The 13,230-nt window shown below is 40.2% G+C and overlaps 1 protein-coding gene across 1 annotated transcript; it reads left to right on the top strand.

Moving 5' to 3' along the window:
• Positions 1 to 243: 243 nt before the first annotated feature.
• Positions 244 to 3,481, top strand: blcap (bladder cancer associated protein). Its single transcript, XM_084740820.1, has 2 exons — positions 244 to 388; positions 2,150 to 3,481. The coding sequence occupies exon 2, from the start codon at positions 2,369 to 2,371 to the stop codon at positions 2,630 to 2,632; it is 264 nt and encodes an 87-aa protein (XP_084596946.1). The 5' UTR covers positions 244 to 388; positions 2,150 to 2,368; the 3' UTR covers positions 2,633 to 3,481.
• The last annotated feature ends 9,749 nt before the right edge of the window (positions 3,482 to 13,230 follow it).

Below are 13,230 nucleotides of genomic sequence, written 5' to 3'. Positions count from 1 at the left end.
CTATTCATTCATTGCTAGAGTAACATCTCATAGGCACAGAGATGTTGCAGAATAGCAGCACTCCAGCTTTATATGGCTTAATATAAATTAATGTTGTCAACAACTAGATAATATGACGTACTTTAACTGGTTGACTTGCTGGGGAAAGTAGACAATTATTTAAATAGAAACTTCAATACCAATATGTGGATAAACCCTGCTTAAGTGAAATTAAATGTATTCAGGCACATCATAGTCTACCAAACTCCATGCACCAGGGGTCCTTTGAGCTAACGCTAATGTTTGGTAGCTAATTTTCTAGCTAGCAGCTACGTACGCACTCGCAGTCAGTAGAAACAAATGGTGTTGGTGGTTGTTCATTGCTGAGAATGAGCCCGAAACATGTCAGGTTTGTTCATTTTTTTACATATTGATTCAAACACAGACTCCATCTCTTACAATCAATCAGTGTCTCTTTGATATGTAGCTGCATGGTTTATATTTAGACCAGTGGAAACAATACATTGGCAAAATCTTTTGTTTTTCAAGCTAACCTAGTAAGCTAACGTTAGCCTCTGGTACGTGTAACGTTACTTCTTTCGTCTATGAAGAAAATGTCAACGTTAAACTCCCCTCCAGGCTGACTGTTTATAGCGGCCTTGCTTATAAACAGCAAAACGTGTTGCTGCGTTATAGCTTGATTGAAATGTTGTCACCAGCCGAGCTGCACCACCAGGCAGAATCATCCGGTTCTACTTTTAGAACTGGCTCACGCTGCTTGCTAACGTTACCGCCCACTGCGATGGATTTTAGAGGAAGGCGAGATATTAATGAGATGTTAAAATTACCTTATAATAACGGTTTGTTGTGCTTGCAGTTAACCGAAATAATACGCTTCCCTGCCGGGCTCTAAAATTAGTGTGTGTGACGTCTCATGATGCATCTGCTTCCCCCTCCAAGCCTGGCAACATTAAATTGGTAGGTTTTTGAATGGGGTTTCGTTGTACCCGTATGTCCGTATATTGGAGAGTGCGCTAGCTGTCGAAAACTTGGCTGTTCCCTTCCCACTAATTTTAAGATTGGTCAATAACCTTTCCTAAATAAAGAACCAAACCGAGTAGCTAAGGTTATTTAAATAGCATAGCTTAAGCTAACCTTGTGTTAAGTACCTCATGTTACCTTGGTTACAACTGACAGCGGACCTTGATTTTCCAACTGAATGTTTGCTAATGTAACACAACAAGCTTCCTCACTGGTTAACAGTAACACTACATACTTATTACAACATGATTGTGTTGTAAAGTGCGGTAGACGTGAGGCAGTCGGTGAACACTAGCAGCTGTAACTGACAGTAACTCTGCTTTTGTCCTTCAGCCAGCCGCAGCCAGTTCTCATGTTGAAACCAGCTGCTTTAACGTGAACTCACTGCAGATCCCAACTCCGTCCAGCGACACTTGTGTTGTTGTATTTGCTTCAAAGCCAGTCCTATTAATGTGGTTAGATGTTTCGTGTTAGCCGACACATATCCGTAAAACAGCATGGGTTTGTGTGGTGCGTAGCTTATTAATGTTAGCTGAGCGGCTAAGCTACTTGCATCAGGCCCTTACAGAGAAGTTATCTATGTAAATACTGAGTGTTTACTTTTGGAAGTCATTATGGGCTGAGGCACTGATTAGTCACAACGGTGCAATTGTGTCATTATGGCCTTCACTCAGTTGCCATGCCATATCGTAGTGTTGCACGTCTGATGTCTTGTACATTAACCTGACTAATCTGCATATCAGATGGATTATTACACAGCCTGCAACTAGTTAATAAATGGGTCGATTATTTTCTTGATCAATAGTTGTTTGCCTTTAGAATGTCAGAAAATTGTGAAAAATGTTGCTCAGAGGGTCCCAAAGCCTAACATCATGTCCCCATGTGTGTTGTTTTGTCCACAACTCAAAGATATTCAGTTTACTGTCAGAGCGGAGTAAAGAAACCAGAAAATATTCACATGTAAGAAGCTGAAATCAGATGATTTTGACTTTTTTTTTCTTTAAAAAAATTCTCAATGTTAATAGTAGGAATACTAATTCAGAAATGATAATTAGCTTCAATCATAGTTTGACCTTGACTCTGTTTGGGATTAGAGACTTTTCCCTGATGTGTCCTCTGCTGTTTCCAGGGATGACCTGACGACATCTGGCTTCTTCGACCTGTTCCTCCATCATCCCAGCTCTGTTGGATAGGATCTTCCCCACATCTCACCATCTGCTGAGGCCTGTCCCCACCTCCCACCCTGATTCTGCCATATCCTTTTCCTTCAGAGACCTCAGACAGCTGGGATTGAGCTGTCGCAGCCCCACAGAGAGTTTCTGTTACCGCCCTTCATAAAACAGAGACCATGTATTGCCTACAGTGGCTACTGCCTGTGCTGCTCATCCCCAAGCCGCTGAACCCGGCGCTGTGGTTCAACCACTCCATGTTCATGGGCTTCTACCTGCTCAGCTTCCTGCTGGAGAGGAAACCCTGCACCATCTGTGCCTTGGTCTTCCTGGCTGCCCTCTTCCTCATCTGCTACAGTTGCTGGGGCAACTGCTTCCTCTACCACTGCCAGGACGCCGCGCTGCCGGACGCTGCCCACGACCCAGCGATTGTTGGGACCTAGGAGAGAAAAAGAGGGAGAGATTATGAAAAGGGGGGGCTTGTGAGGGTGATGAGGCATTGCTGGGGTTTGATACTGCCATGCTGTAAGAGTGGACGGACGACACTCTGGGGGTGGGGGAGCAGTGTAGAAGCGGTGTCGAAGGACTGCTGGAGGGGAATACTGCAAATACAGAGAGCGCTCGGCCAAAGGCAGTGTTGAGGAGTGGGAGGGCCTGTTTTGCCATGCTGTAAAGACAGACTTGAATTTCAGGTGGTGGGAGGAGAGGAGGTGGAGGCGATGTCCGGGGAGACGTAACGTGTACTTTTATGTAACAGGAGTGGAAGGAGGGGTGTCCTAACTTGAAATACTAAGGGAAGAAAGGACATGTGTGAACTTGGTGATGAGGAAAGAAGAATTTCAATTTCAGCAACTTTCATTCCAGCATTTGAATGAAAAAGAGACAATACACAAGCACCACATATGACGCCAACCTAAAGTGAGCACTGTGTTTCAGTATTCTGGTTCCTTTCTAGCCCTCTGACTTGTTTACTTCCAAGAGAAACGTCACTTTCTCCCAAAACCTGCAAGTTCTTCTGTTTAGAATGAAAATGCTCTCCACTTCAAACTGCCAAAACTTCAGGCAACCTTTACTGAAAGCTGCACACAGAGTTGGATGTTTCACTAGCAGCCATGTTTGCTTCTCAGTCCTGTACCGTTTCAGTTGTTGACAAACTTTATACACCAGGAAGTGTTAAAGAATAGAGAGCCAAAAGTCCCTCCCCTTCCGTCAGACCACCGTGGGAACTTATTTGGGGAAATATGAATTTTAGTCAGGGGTGAGAAATAGATAATTTTTGATTCCATTTGAATTGTGCCATGTGGCAGCTTTGTAATTAGAAAGATAACACAGCCAAAGTTTGAGTAGTAATTATAAATGTAATTTGTATATCACCTTTCATACAAGAAATGCAGCCTGTCGTGTTCTGAAACAAATTCATTACATGTACCAAGTGATTCACATAAAAAAGACATGGAATTAAGAAAAAAACAGAAATGGAATGCCATAATTAATGTAAGATGAAGATAAGAGAATACAGAAAATGCAGCTTCACATGGTTTTAAAGCTATTTCAAAACTAAAAACTTTAGTGAAGACACTTACCTTGAAATAAATTTCCTTCATACTGTGTCCCTGATGAAACCCTCCTTTGTGCTGCTTTATTTAAGAGGAAATTGCTGATATTAACCCAGATTATGTCAATAACTGAAACTGAGACTTAAGTTGCAAAATTTCTTCTCAGACCCGCTTAGGCCAGTTTTTTCATGCTCAGTTTCTTTTATGAATCACCCAAGCACACCATTGGAAACAATCTTAAGCAATAAGAATATTTTTAGAAATGAGGTCACAGGAGTCGCTGCCACCACTTCAAGTAAGATAACATTACAAGGGACGGCGATGTTGGTGTTGATGATGTATGTTGTGTAAACTAAAATAAGACAAAACTACCGCAAACTGCGACATTCTTGTGAAATTATCTTTTGTAATTCATGACACAATTCAAACGGGAACAAAATATTTCTCTCTTGCTGTCGACCATCGTTTATATGTTTTCAGAAATCGATAAAGGGAGGGACTTCGCTTCTCTACAGGTGGCATCTCATCGACATGTTTTGCCCGTGGGAGCGACTTGCCCCTCAGAGTCCAACCTGACCAAAACTCTCTCGCCACTTTGGCTCTGCACACGCGATGCAATCCTCGCCGGGGAGAGCACACAGACATTGGACAATCAATAAATATAAATGCTGTGAATAATTCCTCCTCTGCCGCATCGCCACACACCTCAGAAGGTGTAATAATGCTGAGAAACTCTCCCGCTGTTCTCGGCCCTCTCCTCGTCTTCCTCGACTCCTCCCCCTCCTCTCCTCTCGGAGTGAACGTCCCCTGCCGCCACGCTCACCATCTGAACTTCTTTGTTCCTTTTTTTTTTTGCCTTTTTTTGTTTGTTTTTCTTGTGCATGGGTTGCTGTTAGTTTTTTTTCCCCCAAGCATTAAGTTCACACACATTTTAATTAATAAAAACAAAATGCTGAAAGTTTCCAAAGGGTAGAATAATCTGGATGTATGAGAGTGTGTGTCGGGTGTGTGAAAGATTTGTTATGTATGTATAGGTGTGTAATTTTTTTGTGATCTTGACATGCTGTTAAGTGTAAAAAAGGGGTGATACACAAGGTGACATAACAAAAGAAGGTCAGTATTTCCAGCAACAATAAGGAACTCAGAGTGCTAGTGGAGGAGATGGTATCAAATGTTCACTGACAATAACTTTATTGTTTATTTAAAGGGCGATGCTGTCAGTAAGTTTCCTCGTGTATCACTGCTGTAAGTGTTATGTTTAGCTGTCAGACACAGGCTAAGGCGTTTATACGGTGTACCTATTGGCGTGCGTGCGTGCGTGCGTGTGTGGCCTCCTGTCGCAGCGCTGAACATGCTCACTGCTGCATTATTGCTTTGGTTTTAATTTAAATAAAGTTTTTCCTCTCAAAATGTTAAATTGTGTAGAACTCCTGTGTAGATTTACATCAAGCATAAAAATTTGTTTTGGAAACTAGTTTTGATTTAAACAGTTAACAGTTTTTCTTGCAGCATTTGAGTTCTTAAAGGGATAGCAGGGTTCTCTTCTCTGCAGTAGATGGCAATCTGCACACCACCAGTTTGGAGGAACAGCAGGATTACTGGTGTATGAAGCTACGCAGTGCACTGCTGTGGATGAGGTCATCAGCAAAATGTATTTTAGACACCTGAAGAAGCCAGAGGTGGCCGTAGAACACAGTATAAGTGCAGGCTCATAAATGTACTCAAAGTATAAAAGTAAAAAGCCGCCCTCTGAAGGACATTTCTACCTTCAGTGCAAAACTGAAGTTTCTGTTTCATCTTGTTACATCTTTTACGTTGCTTTTCATCCAGTCGCGTCTTGTCACATTTTTCGTTCTGTCATTTTTCTTCTAGTTAAGCATTTTTCATTTTGTTGCATCATTTTTTTATCTGATGAATCTTTTCCACCTTGTGTTTTTTGTTTTCATTTTAGTTCATCTGTGTGTTCCATCCATTTTGGGTTGAAGTCAGTTTATAACAATCAGAAGAAATGATGCAAAATAAAATTAATCAATAATTCCCCTAAAGTAATGAGCCTGTTTGGAAAATGTAAGGAGTAGAAAGTGCAGACATCAGTGCTAAAATGTAGGGAGTAAATGTTAAAAGTTGACAGAAAAAGTACAGATACCCAAAAACTTTACTTAAGTACTCGTACTTCCCACTCAGTGTCATTTTATGTGTATGCTATATTGTGAATTTTTTCATACTTTTCTGTCAGACGGCCCTTTTTTCAACAGGAAACTGGACTCATTTTAACTCGCAGAATACAGGAGTTGCCGTTCGCTGCCGTCTTGATTGGTGAGTTTGTTGTGTAATAGTGTGACTTCCACGTTTTAAAGGGTTGGGGACTTAACGTCGTTTTTCATTCAGTGGCGTCTTTTATCACATTCTTCGTCCTGTCATTTTACTTCCAGTTAAGCATTTTTCATTTTGTCGCATCATTTTTGTCACACATCAGTTTTCATTTGATAAATCTCTTCTGTCTTGTTGAATTTTTTTGTCCTTTTACATCTTTTATGTTGTTTTCATCTTGTTTCATCTCTGTGTTACTGTCCCGTCCATTAGGGTTGAAGTCAGAGATGCAAAATGAAAATAACAATTCCCTTCAAATGCATGAAAACTAAAGTAATGAGCTTGTTTGGAAAATGTAAGGAGTAGAAAGTGCAGATATTTGTATTAAAATGTAGGGAGCAAATGTTAAAAGTTGTCAGAAAACAGTACAGATAACTTAAAACTCTTCTGAAATACTCGCATTAGTAAGGAAACTGCCTTTGTTTAGGCCAAATATTGCTCTCTCCAAAGCCACCAGTAATTTTACCTCACAGAAAACAGGTGTTTCCCATCCACCGCTGCCTTAATTGATCGTTTTTTCTTTGTCATTGTGTGACTTCTGTGCCTTAAAGGACTAAAGTTTCAACATAACACCAACGAACCGATCGAGGCTCAGCAACTTCTGTTTCCTCTGCGATAAAATTACTGGTTTTGTCAAGGGAGGCTGGTGGCTTTGGAGAGAGCAATATAATGTTGGTTTCCTGTTGGAAAAAGCCGTCTGACAGCAGGGTAAAGCTGAGAGAATACTCTAAATATAGTGTGCACTTAGACTGATATTGAAATAAAATGTTTTGTTGCAGACCTCGTTCACAGCAGTACACTGATAAGCTTCCTACACCTGCTGCTTCTCCAGACTGAGGACGTGCCGACTGCCATCCATCAGGTAATACACTCATTACAGAACTACCTCATACAGCCCCATTTAAAATAATCTGGAATATCCCTTTAAGGTCTGAAAAAGTCGTACATTTAAGTTGGTGAACCCTGCAGACCCCCTGTCTGCGAGTATAAGAGGTTAAAGCCTGGTATGATGGCAGCAGTAGAAGGTTAAAACGATGGTGGATCACTTTATATAAACTGGATGTGAGTTTCAGATGATGCAACTGAAGTGTAAGCCAACCTAATGACCTGCTCCCGGTTCCCCACAGAGTTTAACATCATCAGTCACCTCCTCCCAGTTGAGATTTTTCACCCTGGAACAGCTGAGAACGTCTCCTGTGTTTATAAAACAACACAATGATTTATAACATATGCGGCTCTGATTCAACCATCGCGTCTTATAAGACACTCAGAGCCGAGATAAACTGCATCAGCTGCTGTGGTTTGTTTTATTTATGAGTTTTTTTTTAAAATCTCAAAGCGATCTAATCAGTTACACCACGAGATACTTCAAGTGAGTATCAGTGAAATTATAATTAATTATGACTGCGCCGTGGAGACACAAAACATTCAGAGATCATTTTTATTTTTCTGTAATAAAAAATACTTGAAATGGAAATCTGTTTCCCCTCTGGGTCACTGATTAAACTCCCAGAAGCCACAATCATTTAATCAATTGATTTCCTGTATCTGGGGTGCTGTATTTCTCATTGTGGCCGTCTTTATGAAAGAAACATTTAGTTGTGGCTCATTGATTTCTCAAACTGCATAACAATGTTTTCTTTTTTTAGATAATGATTTAATTGTATTATTTTATGGAAGCTCATGCCAATATGACAAAAGATCTTCTACTCCTTTGTATTTAAATGATGTTTTTTCTCAAAATAATTCATTTGTATCACAAAATAATTACTCAGTATCATATCCTTACTCCAATTTTTGAATCATATCTTTACTTCACGATTCAAAGATGTTTAAATATTTATTCTAGTGGTAACAGGACAGTTAAATCAGAGCAGAGAAAAAAACAGTCACAGTTGATGCTGAGTCATTTTAATGCTCACAACAGTTTAAACGCTCCTTGTAATTACACTTTAAAGTCTCAATAATACACATTTCTTAAAGCAATATACATCCAGTTACAATAATATAAAACTGTTAGAACCACAGTTTGATGCAGAAATAAGTCTCATGTCTGGACTCTTGGACGTCTCAAGGCCTAAATGGGTCACAGTTTTACTTTTGCCGATTGAAATCTTTTTGAGGCTGAACAGATTTCACCTCTTCCTGCATTTGATGATGGACAGAAAACCAAAACAGGACCAGTATTACAGTCTGATCCAGGGAGAGACCTTTACTTTACTAAGTTGTTTTTTATTTTTTTACATTTTGATTTGATCCTCCTCTTTAAAAATGTTTGTTATCGTCCTGTTGAACTCAAATTACTAAGTAAAAGCACTGGCGTAACAAAACAACAGTTAACAGGTCCCTCTGCTCATGTGAATTCCCTGCAGATGATAAACATGTTAAATCTGTGCATGAAATAAAAGAAATCCTTATGTTTTTAGCCATTTTGACCAGTACCAAAAATCTTAGTAACTGTTGGACGGATTGCAGAACAGTCATGTTCCCCAGAGGATAAATCCTGAGGACTCCCTCTAACTTTTCCTCTAGCGCCACCATGAAGTTCACATTTGTGGTTTTGAGTGAAATATGTTTGTCACCACAATTGGATCATAATTTAAACACTTAATGCAAAGCTAATGACATCCATCAGCCTCAGCTGTGCTTGTGTTTTTCACTAGTTTTTATCATGCTAACATGTGAGACCAAGATGGTGAACACTGTAAACATTATGTTAGCGTGCTGATCTTAGCATTTAGCTCTAGAGAACTGCTGTGCCTGAGTACAGCCCTCATCAGTGCTGATAGCATGGATGCAGACTCGAGGCCTTTTCACGCTGCTGCGCGGTGATTCGCCGCCTCCAGTCATTTCAGTGGTCATGACGGTAGGGGTAAGGAGTGGGTGCCTCCTATGAGAATGAACGGCCGCAGATTTTGCTCACTGTGCTGAACTTCTGGCAGTTGCACTGTGGTTTTGGACAATCAAATAGAAAGGGGTGTGCATCGCAGAAATAGCAAGCAGCAGGAGTTTGAAGGAAGCAAATATGGAGGAGCTAATAATCCTGGTGTCTGAATAACTGGAGTTGTACAATATGGCAGTAGTAAAACCAGTATATATGTTGTGGACTTTTGGGTGGATTGTACCAACACTATGACCTTAATTGAAGCACCTGCTTGTCATTGCAGCCACTGCAAAAAATGCTTTGTTTTTTGGGGGAGCAGTCTTCTACGTAGGCGTTTGTCAGGGTGGTTAATGTTCAGCCCTGTGAAAGGGCCTTTAGTCTTCATCAAAAAACTTATTCCCCTGGCCTGTAGTTCTTTTTATCCATCTAGAGTTTTTGGTTTTAGTTACAGAGATTTAGAGATAACGTCTGTTAAATTATCTTGTTGTTGAAATGTGTTATACAAATAACACACGCCTTCCCTTTTTACCATAAAGCCCTTTCTGACAGAACTTTTTTATTGCTATTTTAACCCAAACCTAACTAAGACAGACTTTCTGGCAGAAAGCCTTGAAGGCTAACTTCTCCCAGCAGCATACAGCTATACCTTACATCCTTACCTTCTCTGCTCTCTTTCCTTTCTCCTTTTCTTTCATATCCTCTCTGGAGACCGCCCATTGTTCTTCTGTAACCCCAAAAGTCTGAAAAATGTCCCGTTTGTCCAGCAGCCCGTCGTCCCAAAAACAAAAACACCCACTGTCCCTACAGCTGTTAGTTCAGTGACTGCTGTCTTTCTGTCCTTATACCAAAGGACATTTCAAGTGATTTTGATGTCACAGACAAATTTCCAATGTCGGAAAAAATTCTTGACAGTTTTACCTCAGTCCAAAAAATCTAAAATGTTTGATATTAGCCATTAGATATTAAAGTAAGGTTTTTTTTTTCTTTGGAGCAATAGGTGTTTGTTTCCAGGATAACGGGCTGCTGGACAAATGAGACTTTGGTCCAATATGGGACATTTTTTGGACTGTTAGGATTTTGGACCAATGGGATGTCAGAATAACAGCGTGTCACCGTCTCCCTCAGCTCTACATTCATCTGTCACGTCTTTTTCTTGCCTTTCCTTCTGCACAACTTTGAAAGCAACGCCAGCAACAAACGTTTTGACTTTAAACATCCTGTTTTGAAACAGCAGCTAGAAAACTACTGAACAGAACCAGTGTAGCCTCTCTCACCTGAACAGCGTATCAGTTTTACTACTGAAAAACAAACCAAAAAAAACACCGGTGTTTAGTCTTTAAGTCTGCGATGTTTTATCAAGCAAATCTATTCTGAATAAAACAAATCAGACAGATGGTTAAAAATGTACACAAACATGACCCTGAAATGCTTTTTTTTTTTAGTTATCGGCTTTACAAACCATCTGGTCAATGTAGAGAAGTTTCGCACAAAACTCAACTCTGGTTCTTGTTTATATCCTGAACATTTTCAAGGTTTTGTTTTAGGAGCCAATCTGACTCTGCATCTGATTATCTTTTTAAAGAAAAAAAAGGACAAACCGTGTCTTCCCACGCTGTTCTACATTATAGGATCCCTTGTGAGATTTTCGTGTTTTGTGGTCGAATTGATTCAAGACGTGGTTTTCCAACAAGAGAGCTTTGGTATGCTGAGAATTTTGATTCCCCATTTTTATAACCTAGAATACTGTGAGAGGAAAATTATCTAATTGGATTTGATCTTCTGGCACATTCCTTGTACCAAAAACTTCCCCAAACACGATGGCAGAGTTGACCTGTGCTGAGCTGTCGAGGCTGAAGAAAAACCTCACTGCGCATTTTAAAAAAAAACAAAAAAACAAAACATCTGAGTCACATCTCCTTCCCATGACCTTCCTAACATTCCTCAAATACCCCGGTCACAGAGGTCCTGCGTCAGTTTAACCACAGCCAAATCTACTCTGTGGCGAGTGAAAGCATCCTCAGGTCAGGGCCCTTCCCAAACTTCAGTTTACTAAAAGAGCCAGCAGAGGGCAGCAGAGTCCACACAGACTGAACCTTTACAACTGTGAGAAACTCTGAATAATTTTTCAGAGGAGAGAAGGAATACACTTAATTATTATGCAAAACACATAATTAAAGCATCACTTAATGCAGGATGTGCCATGAATTGGTTTATGTCATTAGTTAAAGGCACAATATGCAATATTTTCCTTAAAAAACAATGTGTAGACTCATAAAAATACAATCCCTTTTGATCATCACTTATGACCCAGTAACCAGTGTGCTGTGGTCGCTGCCCTCTGCCTGTATTTCCTTATTTTTCTCATTATTTGTCTGTGCTTGGGACACTCTACCAACCCAAAACATCAGCTGTGCACATCCTCAGAAATGAACAGTGCACGTACGATGCACATGTACCGTTCATGCACGCGTTGCATCTTGCAGTGTGAGGATTTGACAGGAGTCAGCAGCGACAACAACGGTGGAAAGTTTTTAAGACGAGCCGTGTATAACATTAGCTGTCCAGTCCCTACAGGAAGTTGTGATGCTGTGATCGCAACAGTTCGCGCAAACTCAACTAATCCCTGTGACTTCTGCACAACCTTGCAATTTTGTCCAAAGTCTGCAACTTTTCCACAAATTTGACCAGTTGTTGTTGCTTCCTGTGAGTTCTACCAGTCATAGCAGTTCACCCATGCAAACGTCATGCATGCACATTTCAGTGAGTTGACTTTGTTCAAATGTTCACTTCTTTTTTGCATTTATATTATTTCCTATATATTTATCATGATCACTGAAAAGAACACATTTGGTAGTGTTATTGACATTTACCAATGCACTGTGCACTTTTATATTTCATCATTTCATGCTGTTTTGACTGAGTTTTAGCTCCAAAAAGATTTTGCTTCGAGTTTTTGCAATCAAGGGTCTTTTTGATGAAGTTACTTAGAACTTTTAATGAATTATACAAAAAATTGCAACTTGCAATTTAATTGTAAGTCCCCTTTGCAACATTTTGGTACTAGACCTTCATCAGGCAAACCTGATTTGTTATCGCCAGTTTGCCTGATGAAGGTTTAGCACCAAAATGTTGCAAATAAATTATATATTGCAAGTTAGGCAGTCTGCAAGAGTCCCTTTTCAACTCTTTGGATCAAGTAACCTCTCTTATCTAACAGATGTGTGAAATGGTTCCTTTGTTGACAAAAAAAAGAAAAACGCCTAAAAATGTCACAATATGCATCACAATTTCTTTTAGAAAAGCTGCCATGAAATCAGGTGTTTTAGGCCCCAGCAATCCCAAAAAACAGCCTGCAAAATCCTGGAGGGACTGATCAATAACGTAAGATAACTCACGTACCTATTACTACGTATGGTTTGCATAGCAATATATTAATGTGTTTGTTTTGTCCAAATATCATCATATCATTCTTTCGTTCATTTGCTCTCCAGTCACTCAATAAATGGCTAAAATGGCTCTTAGATTCTTGTTCTTTGAATGTGCACAGCAGCTAGAGGTTCTATGGTACAAATTTTTAAATATAGTCTTTTTTTCCACATCTTTCTTTCTTTTCTGTCTTTCATTCTGACATTTCTGGTGTGGTATATCTCAGCCTAACAGGATTTCGTGACACATCCTGCAATGTTTGATGCATTAAATCATCACGAGTCATTAGCTAACGATGTGTTTTTTACCCTTTTTATGTGTTTATGAAGCAGGAATAACACCGGTCCTACATTTTCGACGACTTGCACCGCCTCAGGATCGTCACCTCCTTCAAGCTGCATCAATGCATATCAATGCACACGCTGTATGTATCTCACATGACGACACACTTTCATCAGCACATGATCACATCCAGCGGCTGCACCCGGATCATCATCATCATCTGCACACAGCAGGAAACTCACTGACAACACGGACAGATTTAGGAGAGCAGAGTAAAACCTCTTAGCTGCTGTTTGGCTGCCTGCCACAGTTGTTTGTTCTGTAATCCTCTGGCGTCCCTGAATGTCACAGCTCCTGTTTGTGGAAACATTTCAGCAGCCATTTTATGTTCCTTCTACAAAGCATTCAAACGCTACTGAAAACACAGAAAGTAAACAAGGAAAAAGTCACCTGCCACAGGTAGATTTGTGCACTCTTTCTGTTTGAGGTTTGTTCCTCTATTAATCAGGCAGGAGGGGTTGAC

Source organism: Lutjanus erythropterus, chromosome 2 (genome assembly GCF_056507025.1).
Source record: "Lutjanus erythropterus isolate fLutEry1 chromosome 2, fLutEry1.hap2, whole genome shotgun sequence".
In the NCBI taxonomy this organism is placed as follows: Eukaryota; Metazoa; Chordata; class Actinopteri; order Lutjaniformes; family Lutjanidae; genus Lutjanus; species Lutjanus erythropterus.
Note: the sequence above shows the minus strand (reverse complement) of the source record. Positions and strands in the feature narration are given on the sequence as shown.

Bases quoted from the DNA above. Each gene is read 5' to 3' on its own strand.
- blcap (XM_084740820.1), top strand. From the start codon at position 2,369: ATGTATTGCCTACAGTGGCTACTGCCTGTGCTGCTCATCCCCAAGCCG.